At 39.7% G+C, this 27,891-nt stretch overlaps 1 protein-coding gene across 5 annotated transcripts in view; it reads right to left on the bottom strand.

The window, feature by feature from the left end:
* Nucleotides 1–27,891, bottom strand: part of RBMS1 (RNA binding motif single stranded interacting protein 1) — a 148,141-nt gene that overhangs the window by 50,012 nt on the left and 70,238 nt on the right. For all 5 annotated transcript variants that reach the window (XM_068407501.1, XM_068407502.1, XM_068407504.1 and 2 more), the window contains one exon: nucleotides 14,942–15,117. In XM_068407501.1, the coding sequence (XP_068263602.1) occupies nucleotides 14,942–15,117 (176 nt within the window). The remainder of the gene's footprint in view (nucleotides 1–14,941; nucleotides 15,118–27,891) is intronic.

Genomic DNA, 27,891 nt, shown 5'->3' with positions numbered 1-27,891 from the left:
CTTTTCCTAAGCATATTTGTTTTTCTTGTGGGAGGAAATTAAGGACAAGGCAAGGGGAAAATTAAATTATTTATCAACATTTCCCAATACTTTTTTCCCTTGTTTTAGTCAGAACAGTATAAATCAAAAGGTGTTTTTCTGCCTAGAATCCTAGCTAGCATGAGTCTACCTCCTAGGTGGATAGACACCTATTAATGCTACAAGCCTGTATACTTGCAGAAGATTACTCTTTAATTTATTCTTGCCTATTAATTTCACTTCTAGTGAAGGTTGCTAACCAAGTCTAATACCCTCAGTTTAAATAAACAACGCCCTGAGGAATATCTTGGCAAAGCCTTGAAAACCATGAGACTGGAGATTGCCAAAGTACAAGGGCACTTTCAGCCACATCCCATTTCCTTAGCCCTGACCCATCTGTCAACTCTGAACTATAAAAACTGTCTCACATATTGTGTAAATTACATATATACAAGTACATACATATGTACACACACACACACACACACATATATATAATGCTTGTTCTCACATTTCTCATGTATGAAAGATGTTTGGTCATTGGAATAATGCCTGTCATTGACAACTTTTTAAAAATATGTCAGGGTGTTTAGTATGTTTTCCTTCTGTTTTTGTAATATTAAGATAAGACAAAGCTAACAGGATGAATCCAAGACCTGGCCTGCTGGGTTAAAATACCTTCTACACAAAGATACCTATTTGTTCTTACCTGCATCTTGCACTAATTCAACACCAATCTTAGAAAGTGCTGACTGCCCCTTTCTGTCTGGAGGGCAGAAGAAAAAAAAAACAACAACAATACATTCAAATAACTTCCAGTCTCTCTGAACTGCATTTTAACAGTGTTTCTTTTATGAAATACTCATAGTAACATCCTGCTTTCAATAGCTATTCTATACTGGAATTAACACATAATTATGAAGAAACTGTACAATTAATATTAGAGTCTGATCTCCTTTAATTTCTGGTAAATTAAAGTCAATCATACTAGAACAGCACACTAAATGGACAAATTATTCAAAATCACTGCTAAACCTTCCAGAAGTCTTGCCCCCGTAATAGCACGGCACATAGGTTTGATCCCTGTTTGAATCTGCGTCTCTAGTCTCAAGTCCCAGCTGTGCTGAATAGCAAATGTCTCCATTTCAATAGGGAAAATGGTTGCACTAAAGTAGTTCTCTCCAGGGGTCAAAATACTTCAGAAGGGCCTTTGAGTGGCTGTATGTTATTGAGCACAAGTATCAGCTCACATATTATTGATTATAACTGCATGGCTCTGTTGAAAAGATGTCTGCAGTAGTATTAAGTGCTGAGATAGGGACAGAGGAGTCTTATGCATTAAAAAAAAAATACTATCCATCTGTTGCCAAATTTTAGATACATGAGCAATCAGAAGCTGTAACACAAAATCTAAAGTGCAACCTTTGTGGCTGATGCGTCAGGGTCATATTCAGTGACACTTCCTCAGTTTGACACTGCTTAAGACAGACAGTCTTTTGACTATTGATTGAAGCAAGCAGGAGGCAGAGTTTGATTTCTGCAGCTTTGCAAAGAGAATGTAATAGATACTTATCTGGAAATTTGCTTTTTGTAGCTTAGATATACCATTTTCTTTAAAAACTCCATTAACCTGTTCTGATTCCATCACTATAGCAGCTAGCCACATACAACTGGGGTCTTCTGGAACCACTGCACATTCAGCCTACCCTTAGCCCTGAGCTGCAGACAGACCTGCAGTCACAGCACACTGCCCACTACCAGATCGTCATGTAGAACATTCCCAAGCTGGCCAAAACTAATGTGATCCCCCAGATCCTCATTTCCAGTAGTTTTTTTTTGTATAATGACCACGTCAAATGCCACCATGGAAGGACAAATCCAGTGTCCCAGATTGTGCTGTGGCTGGTGTGCCTAAGGAAGCACTTGGATCGATGGGCTTCACTGTGAAGAACACAGACAAGGGAGCTTAATCCTGGCCTAGCAGGGAAAACCCAACCCAGGAGCATCTGTGCAAAGGGGTGACTCAAGACTGGGTCGACTAAGCTCAAAGCAAATTGCGATCCTCTAGCTGGCTGTATCAACTGCAAGCGTGGATGGCATCTACATTAAACAGAGTAAGACATACATTCAAAGTTTCTTAAAAGGAGCAGCTGTGGTGGTTTCAGAAACCCAGAGCACCAGCAGTCACAGAAGGGCCTATTCAAAAAACACCTTCTGATACAGTGCCAAGAAAAATCAGCCAACCACCGCATGATAGCAAAGCTGACAGGCAAGCCCCAAGTCAGTGAAGGTAGTTCTGTATCACAAACACCTTTCTTGAACAGATTCAACAACATATGCTAACAAAGGAGTTTGTATGGCATGGTCACAGTGTTTCTGGGCTTTACAGACATTTTTCTTTTGGCTATTTAGAGGCTAAAATGACCATTTCTTTGCCTGCAAGAGAGCAGCAGAACGAACTTTTCTCTTAAAAGTGAAAAAGTACTATATGAAAGAACCCATAACTTCTACTTGAGGGTGAATCTCAATGCCTACGCTTCAGATTCTAAAACAGTTCATTTACTAAATTTCCAATCAATTTATCTAAACAAGATGTTTAAACCAATCCAAATAGAAATCTTAAAATATTTTTAAAGAAAAACACTCAGAAGCAGGAAAATGAAATAGATACAGCTACTTCACAGAAAATGACTAAGAATCCAAAGCGGCAATGGCTGTATCCAATGTCAGAATGCCACTCATTAGTAAAGAGTTAAACAGTATCTAGGTCACTCTACAATCTTTCCTGCACACCCTCAACTCACTGCGTATCGGAAACGCTGTGTGGGAAGGCCAGGGAACTAAACTCACAGACCGAGTATGACTCAGACTGCAGCAATTTAATGATACTTTTTTTTTCCTCTTAAACTATCCTTGGGATTAAAAGAATCCACACACTCCACACGAAACCAAATCACGGTGAAAGGAAGAAACCACAAATTCACAGATCTTTAAGTCAACAAAAGCTATTTAGAAGCAAATTAATTATTAATGGTAAAGGACTGAGACCTTTCCTATAACATACTATATGGTCAGAACAGCAGAAGGTGAAGAATTTGAGCCTCAGTCAGATGTTCTTCTGAAAGCCCTAGTGGGGATGACCTCAGCAACAAGAATGTCAGAGAATTGCCTGCCAGAAAAACAAAGGAGAGCTGTCACAGCCAAAGGCTGACCTCTATGACGAGAGGAAAGCAACTTGAAACAGCCTCACATTTCCTCCACCACTGCAGAAGCTGAACTTAAGATTTGTCAAATATCTTTGGCACAAGCATGAGCAGAAGACAACTATAAGATACTGAAGAAGGCAGAACACCAGCGACCCAGGTCCGAATATAAATTCAGTTAAATCCCTGAGGAAAAATTAAAATTTCTGCAAATTCTGTCCCACTGAACAAAGCAGAAGTTTGGAAAGGACACTAATGAGCAGAAGAAAACGTTGCCCTCAGAAATATTCGTTCCTGACTACAATACATAATTATGAAAATTTACTCTTTCCTCTGCACTTCAAGCTGCCTCCCTCCCCTTCACTTAAGGAAAGGGCAAAAAAAAGCACACTAACTACCACAAAAAGAAGAGCAAAGCTAAAATGCCCTAACAGCACTAAAATGTCTTCTGTCACAGAAACTCGTAATTTTCATCCCGAGAAACAGAAACTAACTTCCCCCTTTTCATGGCAAAAATTTAACTAGTTTTGTTGTGGTAATATAAACAGCAGTGGATCCCTTTTTCAGAAGGGTTTTTGTTAGTATATTGTGAAGTACGTGGCAAGCCAATTTAAAGAATTGAGCATCCGGCTTTATAGCTATATATTTAGATGTATTCTGCTCTGTTACTAATTAAATGATCTATTTTTTTTTTAATCTTACGAGATAAAGAAACTAACAATGTTCCCCAAACCTATACCCATCATATAAACATCACTAGGATGCTTGGTCAGTTACCTTTGAAAGTAAAGTTTTGCTGCTGCTCACCTTTCAGCTACAACCATGAAGGAGTTCAAAGTCAGTTCAGGTGGAGAGCTCTATCTTGAGAATACAGAGAGTGTCACTTGATCAATGAATTTTAAGTAACAATTAAAATGGCAACATCTTCAATAGAAAAGACCAAAAGAGTCACCACAAATGAAGCAGCAGTCCTGCTTTCCATACTGATTTAGATCAACACGGGTTCAGTTTCAGGTCATTGCTTCAAAAAGTGCAATTTATTGGTTAAATGAAAACTTAAGAGGAAAAAAAATTAGTCTTTCTTGTTTCTCAAAAAGGAATCAGACTCAAAAACTTTTCTTACCCTGGCTATCTACCCAAGAACATCTTAACAACTGGGGCCTTTCTGTGGTCTACTGAAACCTACCTACTTTTTGCACCTTATCAATCAGCCCAATTCAGTTGTCCAAAAGCATGAGCCTGTTCTCCTTAGACCACCACCTCACATCTCAGTTCAAGTGTCAGATGGGAAACAGTTGATTAGTGTCAGTCAGGGCTGTCCCCTCTTCCTGGGAGGGCCACTCTTTTAAAAATATTTAACAACATTTGCGAAACTGCATAATTCAGAGTGAGTGTTCTAGACTTCAAAGAGAATTAACAAATATTTAACTGAATAAGCAATTAATAAAATGGGTGGAAAAAACTTCAGAATTTCTCATGGAACAAAGTAACATGCAATTCACTTGGGAAGAATGGAAGACTGGGACAGATTCTTGTATATTTTTATAATGTCACAGTTCTGAATATTTGGAAGATGTTCAAAAAGAATTGATCCCAATTTACACAATAAAGAGTACATTCATGCCGAGGCCTTAGTATGATGATGGATTGTTTTCAACAGCAGTCCTGGCTAATGGTCTTTTTCTCTTAGTACCGAACCTCTGGACTGCAACATGGAAGCGCTGTAAACTGCCACTGAGAAAAAGGAACGTGGAGCAATACTTTGCCTCTCGGTATCTGAGATCTTCAAAATATAGCAAATAGACTTTTGACAACAAATAAAAAAGCCTTAACAATAAAGTTAAGACAAAGCCTGCCACACAACAAAAACAAGTAGCTTCAAGTGTGGGAAATGTAGGGGGTTGAATACTGGATATCTGGGGAAAAAAAAAAAATAACACAGATGATTTACAAACACTCCTTTTCAGATCACAGTACTACAAACAGCGATGAGGGGAAGGAAATGCACACTGCTGCGTCAGCTCCACAGGATACCCCACCATGCTGGTACCCTCAGGCCTCGAAGGGAAACAGTCTCTGCCAAACAGCTTCTCCAGAACTCAGCCAAGGCATTCAGACCTAACATGGGGGAGGATTTCTGCCTTGGGGTACTGCACAGCTACAGGTTGAAAAGAAGAAAAAAAACAAAAACCACCAAAAGAAAGAACCAGAGACCGTGGAGTTTATCTGGCACCATGCAACGATGTAGCTGAAAAGCTCAGTCTTCACTATCAAACAAATCCCAAGTCCACACTATGGAGCACAAAGTGGTTTTAAACCCTGATACTGGTAATGGGAGCTGTGGGCTCCTGCAGGCACTCTGTGCTTCTAGGATCAGGCCTTTGAGAGCACGCTGCAAACAAACCAGAGTCAAGCTTGCCATCCTCTTAGGGGTATAGGTAAGCATTTCTGTTTTACGTCAGGTTTTTTAACATACCGGTTCCTTGGCGATATTACATACACACTGAATAAAACTATGTACTGAACTGTGAAACTCTGCTAGTCGCCAGGCTCCAAAAGCTCTTCAGTTACCCTTTCAGCAGAGCCCTTGAAACCAGAAATAAGTAGCTTAGCTCATTTTCGGGTGTTTAGATCGTTTTGTTTCTGACATTTAGGGTTTGCAAATTTGAGATGTCTCCAGTATTTGTATTACCCTGTACGAAGCGGGTTTTTTTTCCTCCTGGTTTTAGATCTTCTACTAACAAAACACTTATTTCATTACTGTGTTCACTCAGACATTAAAGAAAAAGTCCTTATTAATGCACCAGAATAATTGCTGGTATTTTGATAGACTTGTGAAAGCTTGTTAGTGACTATATCTAAGCCAAAAAGCTGCACTAGGATTTGAAATATTAATAACATGTAAGGCCTAAGTCCACAATGTTCTCCTAGGCAAAAATACTGACCCATACTCTGTATTTTAAAGATAGTATGTGAAATTACACAACTGCACAGAACAGAGAAAACAAACATTTAAAAAGAACACACATTTTGGGCTAACATTTCAATTAAGATGGCCAAAACAATCAATTAATGAAATGTAATTATTAATACCAAAAAAATTAAGTGAAGTTACACACAATGTTTATCTTGGTGCATTTCTCTGTGGCAGCAAAGCAACAGATTACAAGTTTTTCCTCTTTTGGGAAAACAAGATATTAAACTAAGTAACAGAAGAAATGAAAACAGAAGGGGCAGAATAGGAGTACAAATCAGAACATATTTCTTCCACTGAAATTGATTCCGTTAATGATTAATTCAACTCACACAGGTTATTTCAAGTGGAATATTTGTATTAGTAACAGTGTCAAAACAGACCCCAAATCAAAGTCTTCTCGTGCTTTCATTGGTGTTTTTTGCTCTATGTCCATGTATTATAACATTATCAACATTCCAATTAAAATTTGACTTTTTTTCCCCCGGTACTGCACATCTATCTGCAAAGATTAGACATTTAAATGATGAAATGTTAATTCTTCTCTCAGCAGCCCTTTAGTAATTTATTTTTCTATAGGGTGTCTGAGTCTTGAGTAAGGCACTGACTAAACTGAACTGAGGCAGCTGACATTTTTTGAACATCAAAACAGGGCAGAATTTTAGAAGATGTGGGAAAACAATTGAGGATCGAGGCTTAATATTTTGTGAAGTTTTTTAAGGATAAACACTGATTTTTCTCCCTGTTCCCTCAATTACAAGTTTCATTGGAGGTAGCAGGATCTGAATTAACTTGTTTACCTATATTTGCTACTGCTTTCACTCTGCAGGTAAAATATGCACATTTATTTTCTGGGTTGCATACTATTTGAGGGTGTTAGTTTCTCAACCCTAAATGTATCTTGGAAACAATGAGGGGAAAAAAAGGTTGAAAGGTTACAAAAAAAATGACTGGTCTTATAATGTATCAACATCAGATGGCTCATTTTTTCATTTAAAGGAGTTAACACTACAGAAATCAGAGCTAAGCAGAACTAACCTTTAGCAAACAAAGTCAAGACTTCACGAGATTTCTGAGTTATGTGAAACCACATGAGATATTAGACATTAGATATAAGAACCTGCTTGCAAATACTGATCCTGCTTTCTACGCTGAATGGTATCCTGAGAAATGCCTCCCCTGAGCGGGGGGGTTGGAACTAGATGAGCTTTAAGGTCCCTTCCAACCCAAATCATTCTATGATCCCATGAAAAAGGGCAAGCTTAACGTAAACGTGCTGGGGCAGAAATCAACTTGGGCTCTAAGGTGATTCAGTTCTGAACTGGTTTCTGACTGAGGTGCCTTTCTAACAGAAAAGACAATTTTTAGCATCATGGAACCCACTAAAATCCTGGTTAGTACTTGCATTTTCAGTAGTCCACTGAAATTAAACAATCCCCTTCAAAACGCTCTTGAATTACCTCTTATTCCGATGAATAGCTGTGCTGCTATCACCTCCCATCCGAGCCGGGCCCCTGCCACCAGGGAAGCCCCTGATCAAAGGCATTCCACCAGCTGCCGCGGGACGTTTCTTTCCTGCGGCTCTGTGATAGGGAACAAGGGTTGCATCTCCATACAAGAAATACCTGCCTACTTGGAAACACTCACAGATTTTACAGTCCCCACACTATCAAATCAGCTTTTTCTTTTCCAACAGGAGATCTTTGATGGCGGTAACTTTTACCAGTGTTTTCCTAGTGCTTCTTTTACAACCAGCTGTGGCTGAAACATTCCTTCCACTCTCCTCTCCTCCCTCACCCCCACTTCCTAGAGGAAATTCCATGGGATCACCTCTCCTCCAGCCCCACACTGCAACAAAACTCTCATCTCCTGGGGGAGATGGAGCTTGTGCAATCGCTGGTCCCTGCATCTGTGAGTTCTTCGGCACATTTGTATTCGGATTGCTTGTTTTTAAGAGGGCGTGCTGAGGGAAACTACTGATTGCTGTTAGGCTAAATGAAATACTGAATTCGAAAAACTTCAGTCTTTCCTTAATCACAAAATGGAAAGAGAAAACTAAAACTATATTTATTTTAAAATCAAGACATCTCAAGAGACTGCCTGCATCCAGAGGATAGGACTCTAGAAGGCAACTTTTTCTACTTTTTTCCCCAATTACATTTTCCACGAAAATACATACGGCTCCCTAATGACATTCTACAGAAGGCATTATTGTACAAAAAAAATACCCTGGAACTCCTCAGAAAGGATTTCAGTGTGGATTTCATTTGATCATGAATGTAAAGCTGTCTGAATTTTATTTCTGTCTAATTAAAGTGCAAATATTGAGGGGAAGAGAGAGAGTCTTCCTTCACATCATGCCAGGATTGATACTTCATAACAGGACTGCTGAAAGCAGTTGCTAAAAAAATAAAGGAAATTACTATTTAAACCAAACATCACATCTCCAGGCCAGCCGCAATTCCCACGGCATACATGTCAATGCCTTGCCACTGACTGCAGAAGTCAAGCCGTAACAAAAAGCAACATTTCAGTCTCCACGTCAGGCCTGCATCTCTCCAGTGCATCTGGCAAAAGGGACATACAAAACTGAATACTATTTCTTCTCATCTGTAGAAATGGGATACTTACGTTTGACAGCAACCTCTTAAAAGATCATCAGCTAAGACAGAAGCTAGCAGAGCCGGTTTACATACCATACTGGCATGCAACTCCTCCTCTAGTAGTTTGTCTAGCAGAGAAACTGGGTGCATCAGCTGGGCAAAACATGAGTGAGATTATCTAAATCCCGGTCTCAAGGTTACTGTGGGTGTTTCTCTGCAGCATTGCTCTGTATTCCACACCAACGTGTGCCTGCACAGGCAACACACCACTGGCACAATCAGTTATTACACCTAGGGAACAGACCTTCACCATTCTTGGTGTTACATTTGCTCTGAAGAGTAAAACCAGATGAAAAAGTGCAGCTAAAGGAAATCTACTGCAGATTATACAAACCTCAAACTATGCCACAGTCCTTGAAGGAATAAAGAAAAAAGATGATGCTGGTACCATACAACATAGAGCTGAACATTACAAATCACATACTGCTCAATTGCTAAAGAATCTACCTCCTCCTATAGCCAAATTATATTCTGTAAACCTGGTATTATTTATTCAGAGATGTATGCCATAACACTATTTTAAAAAATGCATACATAAACCTCTCAAAGAACTAACTTGTAGAGGACTTCTTTCCACCCTAAAAAAGTAAGAACAATAGATAGGCTCCTGCTCCAATATAATCAGTATTAATACTGATCTCAAAGGGAACAGTTTCAGAGACACTAATGTATCACACTTAATTATATGACATGAAATCATATTCCACATAATTATGAATGCAATATTTCACTTCAGCTGACAAACCATGAAAGAAAAATGCAAGGAAAATTGAGAAAAAAAGAGAAAGGAATGAAGAGAAAATACTTAAAAAAAAATGGAGAAGTTAGCTTTGAAATCTTCCATTCTACTTTCCCTTACCCACACCTTCTGTCTCAAGGGGCTGTATTGACATGCTGCAGACATCTCTTTAGACTGAGCTAAGCAGCAGTGACCTGCCCAGACCATTCTCCCAAAGAGTTAAACTCAAAAGATGGTCGGACTATCTCCTAAAGTCCAGACAGGACCTTTTGGTAATGAGATATACTGAGTAAAATTATGAGATTTCTTGCTCTTAACTGACCGCAGTGATGAGAGCTCCCTGCTACAGTAAATGTTTGAGCTCCAGTTCACCACTTCTCAATCCTGAGTGTGTTTGAAGGAGATGGGAAATGGCAGCACAGGGAGAGGTCACAATTACACGGCAAGCAAAGAACATGGAAACATTAATACGCTAATGGATGTCACATGACAATGAAAATATGTGTTTTCTTAAGAGCAGGGAATTGAAACAACTTTTGGATGCTCTTGCCTCAAAACAGGGTAACAGTAGAGCGTGCAACTATAAAAAATAAAAGTTCCCATGCTGTGGAAACAAAGCTGTATAGCATGTCTGGCTCAAATGTTTCAAAATGACCATTAGCCTGCCATTCATTTTAGCTATGCCTGTGTTTATGGTGCTGAGTATTTAGGAAGGAATCCTTAAAATACTCTCTCAACAAGATACGTGATTTCCCAATGCACATAAGCAAAGGCAGCCGCTACAAGGTTCTGTTTTTGTATTCTGACCATCCTGGTGCAGAACAATGGTCTGTCATGGTAATTATATCACTAACTTTGTTACCTTAAACCAGCTGCTTTCCTAATTGTAATCCCATTAAAAACCCGCATTATAACCACACAGTGATAATTTAAGGGGGAAAGCTTACATGGAACTGTCCAGAGCAAAAAGAGATTTCAAAAATATCATATAAACTACAAACAGCTTGATAGAAGTGGCACAGTATGAGCAAACAGCCTGGAAGGGAGCACACCAAAGGGTGGGTTGGCGTGATGATTTATGCTGAATTCAATGGGGGAGACCTGGGTTAAGCCTCAAAGCTTGAAATCTCACTCTGGGACTGGGGATTGTCAGGAGGATGAAGGGTCTGCTGCATCATCCTCATTTAATGATGTAAATGGCACAAAAGGAGGTCTCTGAAGAAATTCAGCATTACAGAGATGCCATGCTGCAGGCTAGCAAGTAAATCATAAGCAAGGCGGTGGAAAGCACAGGGCTTTGGATCCACGCGGCTTGGGCATAAAGGTCATCCACAGCAAAGCACAGCTCTTAGAGTCTGGAAAGCACCTAGAAAACATGTCAAAGCAAGTTACAAACTCTTGGCTGAATCTCCTAAGACCCAAATTGCCTAAGTCCCTAATCACATAAGCAGTCTCAACAATTTCAGTGAATAACTGGAATGGATTTAATCTTACATCCTCAGATCCAGATATTAAATAAGCTACAAGAAATGACTAACAGTCACCAAATAAGAAAGTACAATTAAAGCCTAAATAATGTATTCATAAACCCAATGCAACAGCTGAAGGAAGAATATCAAGCACATATTGACAGCCATGCCAGGGTAAGGGAGTACAATTAGGCACGGCTGAGGCTACACTGCTCCAGCAACCCTGTAAAACCAGCACTTCACGGCAGAGGTTTGCTCAGCACAGCAGATCTTATGCAATGGCACTACATGGTTTGGGAAAAGAAACCAGCAGTCAGGCAGCTTCCTACAGGCTTTCCCAAACCGTGCTCATCGGCTCCTTACTCTAATTTCTCCTGTCCTCTGCTCTTGTCCTTCTATTTAGCTGATCGCTCCTGTCTAGCCTCCCACAGAAAAGACGGTATCTGTGGGCCACTGCATCGATTGCTTTGCCTACCCTTACATACCTAATGCAAAGCTCTTATGGCCAGGACTGACTCACGTGGTGTCCCCTTGACGCTCCGGGCTCTGGTTCGGGGTTGGCTGTTACAACATTCTTGCGACAAACATAATACCTACCTTATTCTTCCCCACACTTCTGCCTCTGGCACAACTGATATGAAGAAATTTGTTTTCCCAGTGCAGAACTGGAGTAGGAGGCTCAAGTTTGAATGAACTATTCAGAAACATGGCAGCTTCATTTTCCACACAAAAGCCAATAATACTGTCTGAAAATAGCTGTACTTCCAGGTAAGCCTTCACAACAAAATTATAATACGCTCTTTTCATCTTTGAAAACATGAGAAAGCTTCATGTAATAGAGCACTAGAAAGAATCAAGCATGACGAAGGGTGGAAAGGAGATTTGTAGAGATATATATTAGCAAATTGCACTCTTTCCAGGAAAATACTTTTCCACAAAACTCATGAACATTTGCTAACTGTGTTTGTAAATACTGCACAGCTGTGCTACAACAGGAGAGAAAGCCCAACACTTCTATAATTTGATAAGAGGTTTCTCTAGTGATTCACCAAAAATAATTAATCAAAATAAAAACAGGGCCAAAATTAGCACTGCTAGCTGTTGTGAGCAAATAAAAGTCACTGTATATCCAGACCCACACACAAGAACTCTGTAGATTCTTCTACCTTGTATTCTGAGGGATTATATTGAAAGCATCATTTCTCTACAATAACCATCACTGAAAATAACTTTTCAGTACATGATACAAGTCCTTGATGATCAGAGGGGAAAATCTGTGCAGATGGGATGTTTCTAGCTTTTGTAGTGACAATGACGTTTTTCAACCATTATTTCCTCAATCCACAGGTGTTTTTCTGTCTTGTCTGAAAGAAAAAATCTGTACATCTGCTGAAAACTGCTTATTTCCAGCTAGCAAGACCATTTGTGCAATATGCAGAGCAGCCTTTCTATCCATTCTTAGTTAGCACCAATGACTCTAGTGGACACCCTCTTAGAGCAGCAAGATCCAGCCTAAATGGGAAAATGGACTAAAATTACTCTAAAGCCTCCCGGTAAAATCTTAGGTATTTTGAAAGAGCTAATGAAAATATTTCAGAGATCTGGAGCAAACAGCAGTTTCTTCATTACTTCTACATGTTCAAGATTTTATTCTCCATTCATTTTGTATTGCCTCAGCTTAAACAATGAACATGGAAGGTTCACTTTCAAGAACATCTTGCCCTCTATGTCCTAGAAGTTTAGGCAGATTTGTAGGAAGGAAAAATTTTGCATCTGAAACTTTCCATAGTCTATAAAAGTGGATTACTGAGCTTCTGAGAACAAGGAGAGAGTGTTGTCGTTTCTATCTTACTGCAGCATCAAATTAGTTGCTATGGGGCTATGTTGGCAGAGAAGCCTGAGGCTCTTAACAGATCACCCAGATTTTTGAAAGATGTTCCAAGGCTAAAATTTCTGGACATCTCATTTGGTTCCTCAGCAGAAATGGAGAATTTTGAGAGAGAGCCTCCTTTCCTCTCAAATAAGACGTTTAGGAGAGAAATATCTCACAGGAAGAAACGCAACGACCTTCAAAGTCTGTAAATTCACTTCAGAACTGATTTAATAACTTCATGGCTAGAGTTCTTGCCTTTTCTTTATTTGCAAAATTCATGCTGATCCAAGTACAATCATATATTGAACAGCAACAACAAAAAAAAATGGAATCTTTGGCCATTCAAGAGGAAAAGGACCAATTACAGCAAAGTATTGAACATATTTTTTCTAGGATGTTCATGCATCGATGACATCTAAGATTCTGCAAACCAAAATGCCTTCAGAAAGAGATTCAGGAGCTATAGTAACCACTGCACAAATAGTAGTTACTGGGCGGCTCCAGCACAAAATAACCTCACAACTGTGTCCTAACGTAACATGAGTGCGCAGGCCAAGGCTTCTTCATCAGTTCAAAAGACAAAAATGGGAAGGAAAAATCCACTTCTGTCAAACATGCATTTGTAACTAAAATTCGAGTGACAAAAGGTCATTGCCACATAGGAAGGTGTAAAAATGTTTAAGTTATTAATGAATCATTTCACAGATCGATAAACTGTTCCCTTTTCTGTAAGATACATGGATTTCATTTGCTGTTGGTAAAATGACTACATGGAAATTTTTTTTTTCATGACCTGATAGCAAGTTGTTTTTATTATAATATTCAGATGGATCAATATTTGACTAGTATCCTGAAAGTCCGAGTTTTGTTTTAAAAAGAAAAAAAAAACTTCTTCTCTATAAATAAGGTATCGGGTTTTTTTCAATATTCAAAACCAAAGGCACCTCCATGTAAGCTGGGATCCAAGACTTACAGGTTTTCCTAGCTATTTTGCTAACTTGTGTTGAGATCTTGGGCATGTATTTTTGCATATCCCAAGTTACTTATCTGCTAAATTGAAGATAAAATTACTTTAAGAATTTCAGATAGTACTGTTATATACAAATCTTAATGATTCTCCATTCATTCAAAAGAAATCTGGGTGGTTTCTTACAGGTAGTATTGAAAATACAGCTAAGTACTTTGATTTCGAAATAATCCAGGAAGTGCACTATGAATTTCAGAAGTACCAAGGATTTTAAAAATTCAGTAAAACATTTAGGAAACATTATTTTAAGCACTGTATAAACAATATAATTGCACAATCTCTTGATATCTGACCCATATCTGAAAGTAACTAAAAGGTAAGTGCTGCTGTAAAAATTAAAAAACAAAACCAAAAACTCACACAAGCAAAAAAATCTCACTTTAACAACATTGCCTGAAAACCTTCTGCTAAGCCAAGTCTACCTGGAACTCCAGCCACTAGCAAGGATTCTTACATAGATCGACTATTTCTAATTATAAATATAATTGTACAGTAATGTACAGCCAACATAAATTAATCTGAAACTAGGATAAGCTTTCAAATGCACAATGTAATTTACAGTGATGCAGAACACTTACTGGAGGAGTTTGTATCAACAGATGATGCTAGTAGGGAACAGAGAAGACCCTCTATTGCAGGTTCTTTATAGTAGGTTTCACATCTGGGTGTTAATTTTCATTAATCTGTGATTTCAAGAGCATCAGGCAGCAGTATGACTGATCATAGTTTTTACTAAAGCGATGGGTTGCTTCTGTTTACCACTACATTTAAACTTTCTTTGCTTCTCCAAAGTGCCAAACACTTTCTTTTCCTTCTGATTGCCACAGAAGTTGAAACTTGCCATCATACTACAGCACGAGGATTTTTATTAATGAATCTCTTTTTATTCCCTTGTAATCCAAATACTCATTTTGTATACCTACTATAAACTGTTAAGGTATGACACTGTCATTTATATTTAAGCATAGTACTTACGGTTGGCATAATTTTACCAGGTCCTGATCAGTGGTGTTTGGAGGCAGTGCTCTGATGTAAAGGTTTGTTTTACTTAATTGATCCCATCCTGAGTTGCTGCTGCTACTACTGTTGTTATTACTGCTGGTGGTGCTGGGACTAGGAGGAGCCATTGGGTGGGCTGGTACGATGGACTGCTGCAAAGGAAAAAGCACGTTAGGGGAAACTATAGATAGCAATCGCAGCATGCACAATATCTCATTCTACAGTAGCCTGTTTACCATTTGGAGCGCTGTGTTAAATCTGTACATAATTACTCATACATTTTAAATACACCTGCTTTCACACCACGTTTGGGACAGGTTTCACGGGCACATTCTAATATACCCAACCACCATCTGAAGCACGTACAATGCATGACACAAGCTCAAATTATATATAACCTCTGCTGAATATTACTCATAGGATTTTATCACTCTTCATTGTGGCATCTGGTGTGAAAATAAAATTAGAGATATTGCTGCTTTAGGTTCCAGCAGGTATAAACTAAGTTTACATCACTATGACTATTCCATATGTCAAATGAATTATTGTGGCAGACATGAAGATTACGCCATTTCCTCAATCTATCCAGAAATATAAAAATAGTTAGAAGCCTCTTTTGCATCTCTTTGGCTTTTAGTACTCCACACAATACTGCTATTATTTTTCTTAAAGATAGAGAGGGAGCACAGACAGCTTAAGGACCAGACTTGAAATTAATTGTGTGCCTTGGCAGAATTCTCATACTGCCACTGATCTCAGTATTTGTGAATTAGTTCAAGAGTTTAAAGAAAAAGATTCTGTATAATGGCAAAAAAATTAAAAGTTTCAGAAGGAGATAAGCACATAAGCATTTCTACGTAGTCCTCAAGGTATTTAATGCTATTGTTCTTAAAATCAGACCCTAATGGAATGTAAAAACGTCCTAGAGAAAATCTGCAGCAGAGCTGTCTTAATCATTTGCATTAACAACAGTAGAGCAAGACACGGTACAGCAAGTATTATAACCAGGCCTCTGGTGTTGTAAGAGGGGAATACTTTAATTAATATACTAGAGGGCTAAAGTTGCCAATAAAAGTCTTGTGACTACAAGGTTTTCACTGGCAAAAAGAATTCAACGCACGCGGCCCCTTTCCTACAAAAGCCTGAACCTCCACGGCTCGAGAAGCTCCTAGCAAAGAACTGCCCTGTGAACTGCAGAGGAGAGTAGAAGTAGTGGAAAAAACAATAAAGTCGAATATAAAGTGAGATGTCAGTATAGATTCACTTGTTCCCGCCCCAGTGCCACCCTCTTCTTTGGACTAGTACAAACAGTTGTGTAGCCACAGCCTGAACCAAAAAAATTATCTTTCCTGATCTGGTTCACCACATGTGGTTTTGTGCTACGCAAAAGCTTTGGCTGTCACAAGGCAGGGAACAGGAATGTGTAGGCAGAGAGGAGGGGATTACAGTTTACCTCGGTTTAAAGCAGCCATGAAACTACAGCTTAATACACAAGAAAAGTGAAACTATTTTGGAGATAACCTCGGGAAACTGGAATGAAATTGTGAGTGGGAGAACAGTACAAAAGCATGCCTTATATCAGATACTTCATGACAATTATGTGTTTCTTTTCGTGTTTCCCTAGGAAAGCTTTGAAATCTTCCAGTTCGGCATATTGCAAAGTTCATTATGCAGCAACAATAGCCTGGAACAGCAAACTGCAACACTCGCTATAAAATAAACATTGCTATGGAGAAACATCGTTGTAGCCTAATTGAATTGAACATTACAAAAAAATATATATTCCTGATCATTTAAAACTTCAAAACTAAATATCAGTATTTCATTGCCATAGGGCTGGGACTTTGTTTGTTTGTTTGTATTTAAATAAAGGTTTTTAGAAACATCAAGTCTCTTCCAAAAGATTTATACTTGGAGTTGAAGCGCTGATCTAGAATTTCTTCCAGGCATGATTTAAAATGGGAAGAAGATTAAACCCAAGTTTGTAATGGAAACATTGACGGATTTTAACTATAGCACCGCAAGTCAGACTGTCAAACTGTTCTGCTTCCAGTAACGCCAGGCAATTATTTTTAGGGTTACAAGCAACACAGAACGACAGAGCAACTAGTTTCAAAACATTTTCATAACAAACTACACAAACTTAGTCTGGCACAGCACTACTCTTCCCTTCAGAAAACCTTCAGCCGAGTTCTCAAAACGCACACAGTGATCAAATGCACAACTGCTCTGTTCAAGGTTTCAAAACGCACATTTCTCTCGTGCATGTGCATACAGCTGCCATAAAAGTCAACATACACGTGCCAGTCATCATCTTAACTGGTAATTACTATTGGAGACTAAAAGCTTCTATTCTGTTTTTCAGTAGCTTTGGTTTAGTTTTGCTTTTATTTCTTACAATTTTTTTCCCTTAAAATCTTTGGTTTTCTATGTTATGAAGAACTGGAGTTTTGTAAAATCTTGTCACCAGCTGGGTAAAGACAGGAGAGGAGAACGTGTCTGTGTGTGTGGAGAGCAGGAATCCTAACTCTGTCTTCCTGTAAAACATAAACACTCCAGTCTGAGAAATATAAACTTTTATTTAAACATGAAGATGCTGTAGTGCTAGTGGTCACATCCAAATATGATGGGAATGTAAATGTGATTACAGTTGTCTTCCTAAGTTTACAGACAGAAGGTTTTTCACCGCTTCCACAGAAACTCATACCTTTACCAGCCTTCAAGGCTTTACAAAACACAGATGCTGGGTGTACTGCAGCTCTCAAACCCTGCAACCCAATGACACACAGACAGCCATTAAAGGGCCAGAGACATCTTAAAGCCAGAGGACTTAAACACATTTTTAACATTAAAACTTAATTTTAAAATCTGAACCACTCTCTTTCCGCTCTGTTCCTCATCGACAACTACTTGTAAAAAAAGTGACGGAGGTCCCTCTTTTGTTCCAAGGGGCTTTTCTCTTCCAGTTGCAGTTGCTGCAAAAGGCTGGTCAGTGGTACAGAGCCTCGCTGCTGTGGCTGTGCTGGCAGAGCCTCCTACGCTGGCAGCGCATGCCAAGAGAAGAGTTTGTCTGCTGGCATAGTTGCATCACCTCCCAAAACGACATAAGCTAAGCTGATAAAAGTTCTCTTCTGCCAGCACAGCTGCATCCACACCTGGGGTTTTGCCAACGTATCGATGTCAGCGAGGATGTATGACTTTTTTCCACACCCCTGGCTGATATAGTGCTCGCTGGCAAGACGTTCTGCAGTGGAGACCTGGCCAAAGTTTGGGGCTGTTGTTTAGAAACAGCTTTCATGAACATCAACTGAAAGCTTTTTATAAAGCCTGAAATCAAATTTGAAAAGTTTTGTTTTACAAACTGTAGTCTCTGCTACAAATTTATATCAAAAGCTGCTCTTAAGATTTTATCATATGGACTTCACAACAGTTTGCAATTACATTACATACATAAAACCACATTCGTTAATTTTTCTTTTTAATCATTGCATCTTAAATTAAAATACTGAACACAAGTAGAGGAGGAATAAATCTAAGTTACAAACCATTATTTCTTGTGACAATATTCCTGTTCACAAGAAATATAATTTTCACACTGGTTTGCCATTTCCTCCTTAGTCTTCCCTCTCAAAGGTAATTAGCGGTCATTCTTTCTCACAGCAGTTTCCTTCCTGTCATCTTCAACAAACATCTAGGCAAAAAAGGCCAGTGACAGAATAATCATCCCATATGCTGTATGATCACCCCATCCCATTCCAGAGCCAGCTGTGAGGAGCTCCCAACACCCGCACCTGATTTCCTAGGGACCTTCCCTCCAGCCCTCCCCAGCCTGACCACAGCAGCAGGAAAACCACAGGTACTCGTTAGGAAAAGGAAAAGCTCGGTGACAGAACAGGCCCCGTGGAGCGCCTTAAACCAAGGAAAACTGCTTGCCTGTGTTTTCTTCTCGATATAAACCCAAACAGGAATAATCACAAGTACTGAAAAACAACTGGAGAATATACTCGTCTTTGTATGAGCCATTCCTGTCTTTCTTATAAACCACTCTATGCTTAAGGACTAGAAATGAGTCAGAGCAGGATTTTGCCTGCCAAGGAAGAGAAGAATCTCTTTGCTGTCAACAGGAAAAAACCACACAAAAAAAAACACCCAATCAAAACAAAATGGAACAACCCTGAGAAATTCCTTTGACCCGGGAGAGATACTGATCCTTGCTGCCTTCAGACTGCAAAAGTCCAAGGAAACTTCAACAAGAAGAAGATAAGCTGGATAACAACTGTCCCAAAACAGAGTGTGATTATTGTGGTAGCAATCCACTTAAGTCTCTAACTTTGTGTTATAAAAGCATGTCTGTGAAGTTATATAACATGCTAGCATTTAATTGTGAGTTCCTTCACCCAGATAAAATTCCTGATGGGAAAAATACTGTGACTTTTAACAACAAAGTTAGTTCTCACACATCTACTCTAAATTCAAACCATAAATTACAGCATATATTAACTATCTGATTTAGCCTGAACTGCTACTTGGATCATCTCATAGTTTCAAAATCTTGTCACTGGTGTTTGCCTAGCTTTGTTCAGGTGATTAAGTTTTAAGTACTTGCTTACCCTGCCTGACTTTGCCTAACGTCCTTGATTTCACTAAATAGCATTTTGAAACAGTACCTTCAGTAACTGGCATTGATATAAAAATTACCATACACTTTTATGGATGCGTTCAACAGTGATAAAAAAGTATTAAATTATATGAATCTGGAAAATTTCTGGATTAAATTGGAAGTTTATTTATTTATTTATTAATCTACTTACACAGAGTTTTATATGTACAATGAAAGCAAGTGCTCAGGAAAATAGAAGATGCCACATCTAGTAAAGCAAGACACTGCCACACTTAGTGCACAACTTAGGAAACAGGAGGTTGTTTGGAATAAAATCATGTCCCAAACAGAAAGAAGAACTCCAAATGTTTAACAAAAATGACTGTTCACTAATGAAGACAGTTGCTTTATCACCTTTCTTTATATAAGGAAACATTAAACCTTGATCACTTAGTCTAGGCCTGTAAACTGATGGCTGTAGAGGAGATGCCATTTTGAGTGTCCTGCACTATTCTATTTCACGGTTTCCATCATCATGTCCGAAATGTTATGGCAAGCACAATTGAATTTCTGGAGGCCTCTCCAAGTCCAACTCTCAGTGGATGAGTCAACCAGTAGAAACTGAAAGACCTGCGCTGCTGTATTCACATCTCCTGCCTTAGGGTAGGTTCTCTGTTCTTCTTCAGTATGTCAGCACTTGTCACAGGAAGATTCAGCAAGTCAGCTGCTTTCTAAGCATTTTGAGGAAAATACCAGTATAAAGCATAGAGAGCATCTCTCAGAAGCTGGGTCCTCCAGACTCCTGTTGAAAATCTCCTCAGGAGGGAAAAATCCTGAGACCTGCCCCCTTTTCCTCCTTTAAACTACCAACCTTAATTTCTCCTTGCACAGGTAAAGAACATGGTCTCACAGTGATGCTGCAGGAGTCAACAGGACTATTCCAGCAAGGGCTAGTTTACTGCACAAGGCTGAAACCATGGATTTCATGTCTTGTGATCATACAGAGCTATTTGCACACCCAGGATCCAAGCCTATTCCATCTTCCTTTAGATAGTGAAAATGGGTGTTGGTGCTCCAGCCACATGGAGCAGAAACAAGCAGGTGCTGGGAAGAGGCAGGACCCCGTGGGTGGAGCCTGGTATCAAGCAGAGACTGTTACAAAATAGCACAGGCAGCCCAGGAGCACCTGGAGATCCAGCTCTGGGTTTCTCCCAAAAAGCTCTCTAAACCTTCCATACCTTGGCATGGAAGAACTATGCCCAAAATACTACAGCTGGCATTACGATAACAAAATAAAAATAGAGGGTTATACCCTTCTTCTTGCCTGTATGTTAGACTCCAGTCCTATGAAAACTATTTTTCTAAATACAGATGACAGTCTTCTACATACTGAAAGGAAATAAAAGGAAATAAAAACATAGACGGATATCATCACATATCTATGAAAGTAAAAATGTAAAGTTATTTTCACTTTGACTTTTTTTTTTAATTAATATTGCCTTTCTTCTCAAGTCCATTGTGTTTTAACTAATTTGAACCATCATGCCAGTAAGAACAAGAAAATTTTCCAGCAAAATCCAGGGAAGGAGTCAATACACCTTTTTTTCTGAGCCATTTAAGAAGCCCTTCCTTGAAATACAGAAATGCAGGAGTGAACAGGTGCTTTTCTCAGCTTCCTTTTAAAAGATCTTGATGGAGAGTGGGTCTATCAGCAATGAAACAAGTCGAAGTCTAGCATAAACCCTTAGTCACAGCTCAGATGCTCCTAAAAATTTCACCCCTAGACTATTCTGATTATAACCCAAGCTCTCATTCCACTGACAGCTACTTTGCTTCCTTTTCCTCAGGATGGTGAGAGGACAAACCACCCTTCACAGTAACATAACAGGGCTAAATTTGTTCTCACCAGAAAGCAACGATTACTAACAATAGTAAGTACAGAAGTAAACCATTCCACCTTGTTACAAAAATGTCACGTTCCCATATTTTTACAGGAGACGGACCAATATTATTTAAAATTATATATATTAAAGCTTAATGCAACAGCAATCTCCTGCTAGTAATGAAACAAAGCTCCATAATCTGGCGTCTATCAGGAATAGCGTAGGCCAGCCGGTCTAGGGAAGTGATCGTACCCTCTGTACTCGGCACTGGTGAGGCTGCACCTTGAATACTGTGTCCAGTTCTGGGCACCGCACTTCAAGAAAGATGTTGAGGTGTTGGAGCGAGTCCAGAGGAGGGCAACCAAGCTGGTGAAGGGTCTGGAGGGTATGACCTACGAGGAACAGCTGAGGGAGCTGGGGTTCTTTAGCCTGGAGAAGAGGACGCTCAGAGGTGACCTTATTGCAGTCTACAACTACCTGAAGGGAGGTTGTAGTGAAGTGGGAGTCAGCCTCTTCTCCCAGGCAACTAGCGATAGGACAAGAGGACATAGCCTCAAGCTTTGCCAGGGAAGGTTCAGGTTGGACATTAGGAAGAATTTCTTCTCAGAAAGGGTCATTAGACATTGGAACGGGCTGCCCAGGGAGGTGGTGGAGTCACCATCTCTGGATGTGTTTAAGGAAAGACTGGACATGGCACTTAGTGCCATGGTCTAGTTGACATGGTGGTGTCAGGGCAATAGTTGGACCCAATGATCCCAGAGGTCTCTTCCAACCTGATTGATTCTGTGATTCTGTATTTCCTTTTTATGAAGACACTTGAAAATGTGGGAACATAATCCTGGCCACATTGAAGTATACGACAAAACCCACACCGATGCTACCAAACAGTTTTTTCTCCAATAAGTTTTTTTTTCATTATTATTAGTAGTATTACTAAAAAAAAAAGATCTCTAACTCGGAGATGGCAGGAGAGGTTGCACCAGCAGAGCAAGCAATGGATGCAGGAAGCTCCTCCTGGTTCAGGTAGCTCTTCTAAAGTCTCAGTAATAATGAAAAAGCTTCAAAGTTCCCAGGAGCTCACTTACTCCATTGACTTCGTTCCCTGTTAGGGATTTTTAAGTGCTCCACTGACTGTCTCCCCCAGTCCAGAGACAAATAAAAGGTGCTAGATACATGAAACCAGCCACAACACAACACAAAAGGTATCACAAGGAGAGAGATGGGAGCGCTGAACTGGGCTACATCCCTGTTGCTTTGCAGAAGCTATCAACCCTTCTCCCTTCTGCTTGCTCATCATGAATCACAGCATCCTCTTCCCTGTCAGTTTTATACCTGGATTCCCTGGACAATCCTCTGAAACAATACATTGGTACCATGTCCTAGCCATGACAAAACTATAGACTTATCTAAAGCAAAATATTTCAGTTTTAGTTTCTGAAATTTGAACAGGCTGCAGCAATCCAACAGCTAGTTTATGTTAAAACAATATAAAAAGAAAGTCAAGACACTGAAGTAACTGAAGAAAGAGTTTGGTACTGAGATCTACTGGACCAAAAAGCATGTACGTGTTTTTGTGGTTAGCCCTTCATTGAGCAATAGACACAAAAGAATTCACTGCCAACTTCCTTCTTGACTCTAGTAAATACACAGACCTATTTCCTTCAGTGAAACCAGCCAAGGCTTTTGCTCAGGATCCAGAGAGAAAATGGTACTGAATCCCTACACTACATTAAAATTTTTGTTCCAGCCTGAGACTTTAAGTTGCAATTAGAAGAAAACACATCCCTTTTCAGCGAGGCTTAACTCACATACTAAGGGTTTATGCAAGTCTCTGAAAGGTAGCAAGTCCAGCACATGACACTGAATACAGAAAATGAAAATAATTCCTCCCTCACATTGCACATCTGTTGGTACACGTTAATAGCAAGGTATAAAATCTTACAATGTTCTCCACAACAGGAAACATCCAAGATACTGTTGGTAGGAGAAACGCTTCAACTGAAACAGCAATTAACTTAGAAACTCCTGTGTCGTGCAGCAGATAAGACTAGACCAGAGATGGTCACATCAGAGCTGACGAATCACATACAGCTCACAATCACTTGTGAGCTCATGGCAGCTCAGAAGACAGTACTTCCAGACACTAAGTCAAATAGGATGCAATAAGCTTTTTATGTCTCAGGTTGTGTGATGGGAGAAGGGCCACACTGGGTCAAACACCAGCAGGAAGGTCCTACATAGTGGCATTGGCCGTATTTCCAGTGGAGTCCATGAAATGTCGGCGATAAGCACACAGAGGGTTTCTTAGAGCATCAAAGGCAGCAGCTATGAGGTTTAAGGGGAAGAGTGCAAAAATGTAGCATTTGCAAATGCTGACAGGTGACCCTTTTGGTGCTCACAGTGTTAAGAGGTTCAGATATCCCTAAACTAGAAGGTCATAGCAGTCCCTTCTCTCTGTATATACAACTTTGCTTAAGCATTCATTAAACGGGAAACTCCTACTCACTACCACCATCTAAAAACTCTTCAGGTGTCAGCCCAAAACAGATGAAAAATCAAAGAAAAGAATAAGTATTCAGGCAATTGTTGTACTTTATGGAAGTTCTCGAATTCCCAGGTCATGACAAAAAGGTTCAGCCAAACTGCAGCTGGCACATAAATAGTTTCACTTCTCTGTTAGCCATCAAATGTCTTGCAATTTTTTTTTTTAAAGGGGAAGAAGAAGACACAGAGAATTTCACAGCAGTCAGTCCAACTTCAATTCCTAGAAATACTCTGGAACAAATTATGGAACAATCAGCTTACAAGAATCTAGAAGATAACAAAATGACAAAAAAAGCTGACAGATTTGATCTGTCAAAAACAGATTACATCAAAACAATCTAATTTTCTTCACTGCCAGTACAACGAGCTTAGTGGATAAGGCAGAAGCAGTAGATATCTAGAGATCTTGACTGAGACTTCTGACACCGTCCCACGTGATTTTTTGTCAGCAAAATAAGGAAATATTGTCTAGATCAGCAGTTCCCTTTCTAAGGCACTCTGTAGCAGAAAGTGATGTGTGGACTGGAGTGGAGAGCAAGCTAATAACTCATTAGCTTCTCAGCATGCCCTGTCACAGGAGGGGAGGAAGCAGAGCAAAAGGCACACTAAAAGGCATCATTGATCCTACCGCTTCCTCTTCCACCCCAGCCCTCAAATTCATAGTGCTTCTGAAGCTTTTTGTTTTTAACCACTGCTTAATAAGTGAAATTACCCTAAACAAGACTGAATATCAGAAGGTGCACTAATACCTCATAGAATCATAGCGTCATTTTGGTTGGAAAAGACCTTTAAGATCATCAAGTCCAACCATTAAGCCAGCATTGCCAAGTCCACCACTAAATCATGTCCCTAAGCACCACATCTACTCATCTTTCAAATACCTCCAGGGATGGTAACTCCACCACTTCCCTGGGCAGCCTGTTCCACTGCTTGATAACCCTTTCAGTGAAGAAATTTTTCCTGATATCCAATCTAAACCTGCCCTAGCGCAACTTGAGGCCATTTCCTCTCATCCTATCGCTTGTTACCTGGGAGAAGAGACTAACACCCACCTCGCTACAACCTCCTTTCAGGTAGTTGTAGACAGCGATAAGGTCTCCCCTCAGCCTCCTTTTCTCCAGGCTAAATAGCTCCAGTTCCCTCAGCCGCTCCTCATAAGACTTGTTCTCCAGACCCCTCACCAGCTTTGTTGCCCTTCTTTGGACTCACTCCAGCACCTCAATGCCTTTCTTGTAGTGAGGGGCCCAAAACTGAACACAATATTCAAGGTGTGGCCTCACCAGTGCCGAGTACAGGGGGACAATCACTTCCCTAGTCCTGATGGCCACACTAGTTCTGATACAAGCCAGGCTGCTGTTGGCCACCTTGGCACACTGCTGGCTCATATTCAGCCAGCCATTGATCAACACCCCCAGGTCCTTTTCCACCAGGCAGCTTTCCAGCCACTCTTCCCCCAGCCTGTAGCACTGCAAAGTAGAAAATACTGCTCTGATTAGGATAATACAAAGTTCCTATCTTTTTTTTTTAGAAAGAAAAATTAAAAACAATCAGACATCTCCCATAACAAAAAATGCAAACAAAAAATGGCAATTATTTTTTCTTATTCGTGGAATCTGGAAACAAGTGTACTGAGATCTGAAAATAAAGAATATGTATTATCCTCTTAACTGCACTTATAGTGTAATAGGAAGAAGTAACATACTAAAAGCAGCAACACCAGGAGGGACTTAAATGTATGGAAAATGAGCGAGCTGGATTTATACTGGGTATTTTTTGGCTCACTTGTAGGAAAATAAGAGACAGCAGGTAACCATTTCTCTAAGTGAATCCTGCAAAACTAAGCTCTGGCAGTGAGACTTTCCTGCATCACACAAGGCAGTTACTTCTATTCAGAGGACAGACTCTTCTATTAGAAAAATGCAGATCTCCAGCTCAACTGCTATTTTGTTCACCTTTTTTGTCATTACCTGTTCTGAACTTTTACTTCCAGTGCCAACAAATGGGGCCACAGACAGTATTCAACATGATCAAAAACTTACTCTTTTCAAGTACTTCTATTTATGATATGTAAAATGCATATTCTTATGGACATAGGTAATTAAGTTTTTAATTTCATAAAGTAATAAATATGCAACATTCATGAGGCCATCCTCTTTTCTTAACAATTAAGAATGCCATCCATCATCGTATTTTGGCAGTTAGTCCAGCTAAGTCTATATATCTCAAAGCTGCTGTTTGTGAATCTAAGTACCGTGTTAAAAAATAGCACAGTACAGACATGTAGATAACTTGGCTTATTCAGAGAACTGCTTGAATATCTGTATTACAGACTGGCAGTACAGTAAAAAAAAAAAAAGTATGTTTGGCCAATCTTTAGTTCTTTAAAATAACAGAGAAGGAAATGTTTTCTTTTGAAAAGTTAAAAACTCTGCAGAAAAGTTTCTGAAGTATTATTTACTGTTCTTCCATATTGTGTTAGATTTAAGAGTTCTGATAAGCTCTTGCAAGTGCTGTCTCTTACTTAAAAAGTGTCACAGGTTTCATGAAGTACATAGAATTTGGCAGATTTTTATTTCAGATTTTTTTAAATTGTTTCTATAGTGTTTCTTCTTTATTTTTTGTTATTATTTTCCCCCAAAACTACAATGTAATCGTTCTGCTCATCTGGCTATCCTATCCATCCTCCCTCCATAGACAGCAATTATAGGATAGAAATGGCACCACATTGAAGATGCATGTCAAAAGAAGCATCTGCTTTTTTGGCAAACTCCACACTGTTGGTAGCATTGGAATTATTGCTATACTGTTTGTCACAGGGTTAGACCACAGATGGCTCTTTTGGCTGACATGGGATCCGCTATGTCACTTTCTGTTTATTCAAGTTAAAAAATAAATTGAAGAACTTGTGCCCGACCATGTATGAGGGAGTCAGTTCCTATCGAAATCCCTTTGTCTATGATTGCTGGTTCCATATGGGCAGTACACTACACCCAGCACACAGCAGCATTGTTACTGTGCATCCCCCTATTCTATCTTGAAGAAGAGAAGGTATGTTCTTTTTGGCAAGGCCACCTTTTCTGTCCCACCAGTCGTCGTCCCAACAGGTTGCCCAGTGCAGTAACCCCAGCCTATTCCTGCTTCTCCTGCTGCGCTCTTTGACAGCATAGATGGGACAATGCAGGCAGCTGGCTCTGGCCCTTTCTTCTACATTCCTAAATCTTAATCCTTCCCTGACAGACTACGCCCACTTCACTGCAGCCAGCATCTCCAGCTGGAGGAAGGGTGGCATGTCAGAAAAAAACCCTGTAGAAAAAGCAGCCAGTTTTGTAAGACTTCATCATCAAGACTGAATCCAGATGATTCCATGAACAGGCTCTTTTGAGCTGCACAATTTATGCTTTAAAGTAGAGATCAGTTTAGATATTTTATCCTTCCTACAGAGTCTGCAAATGGTTTTCCTTTTCTAATTGTCTGATGCATTTCTGTGCCTCCAGGCCTAACGACTATAGAGGTATCAGCAAAGAACAAGCCAGTGTGGATATATTGCACAAGTACAACACAAAAGTTATTGTAACACTGATACCAAGAAGGCCCAATTCTGTTGCTCAGCAGCTTGTTATGTGCCTACGCCAAGATACAGTTAAACTGACTTCAGTGAGAATGGTAGCATCTTACATCACTTTCCACGGGAATGAATGACTCCTCCAGGAGCTGGGCAACAGGAAAACATACTCCAAGCATCACTGTCCTTCCTAGTTACTCCACTGCAAGTATTTCCATAGTTCTTTATAGTATTTGCCATAGAAGTGAGGTCGGCATGATCTGTGCTGGGCTGAAAGTTCCTCTCATCTTTTTGTTACTCACTTCTGAAATTTCAGGAAGTGCCCTTGTGGTTCTTC

This window comes from Nyctibius grandis, chromosome 9 (assembly GCF_013368605.1).
Source record: "Nyctibius grandis isolate bNycGra1 chromosome 9, bNycGra1.pri, whole genome shotgun sequence".
NCBI lineage: Eukaryota > Metazoa > Chordata > Aves > Nyctibiiformes > Nyctibiidae > Nyctibius > Nyctibius grandis.
Note: the sequence above shows the minus strand (reverse complement) of the source record. Positions and strands in the feature narration are given on the sequence as shown.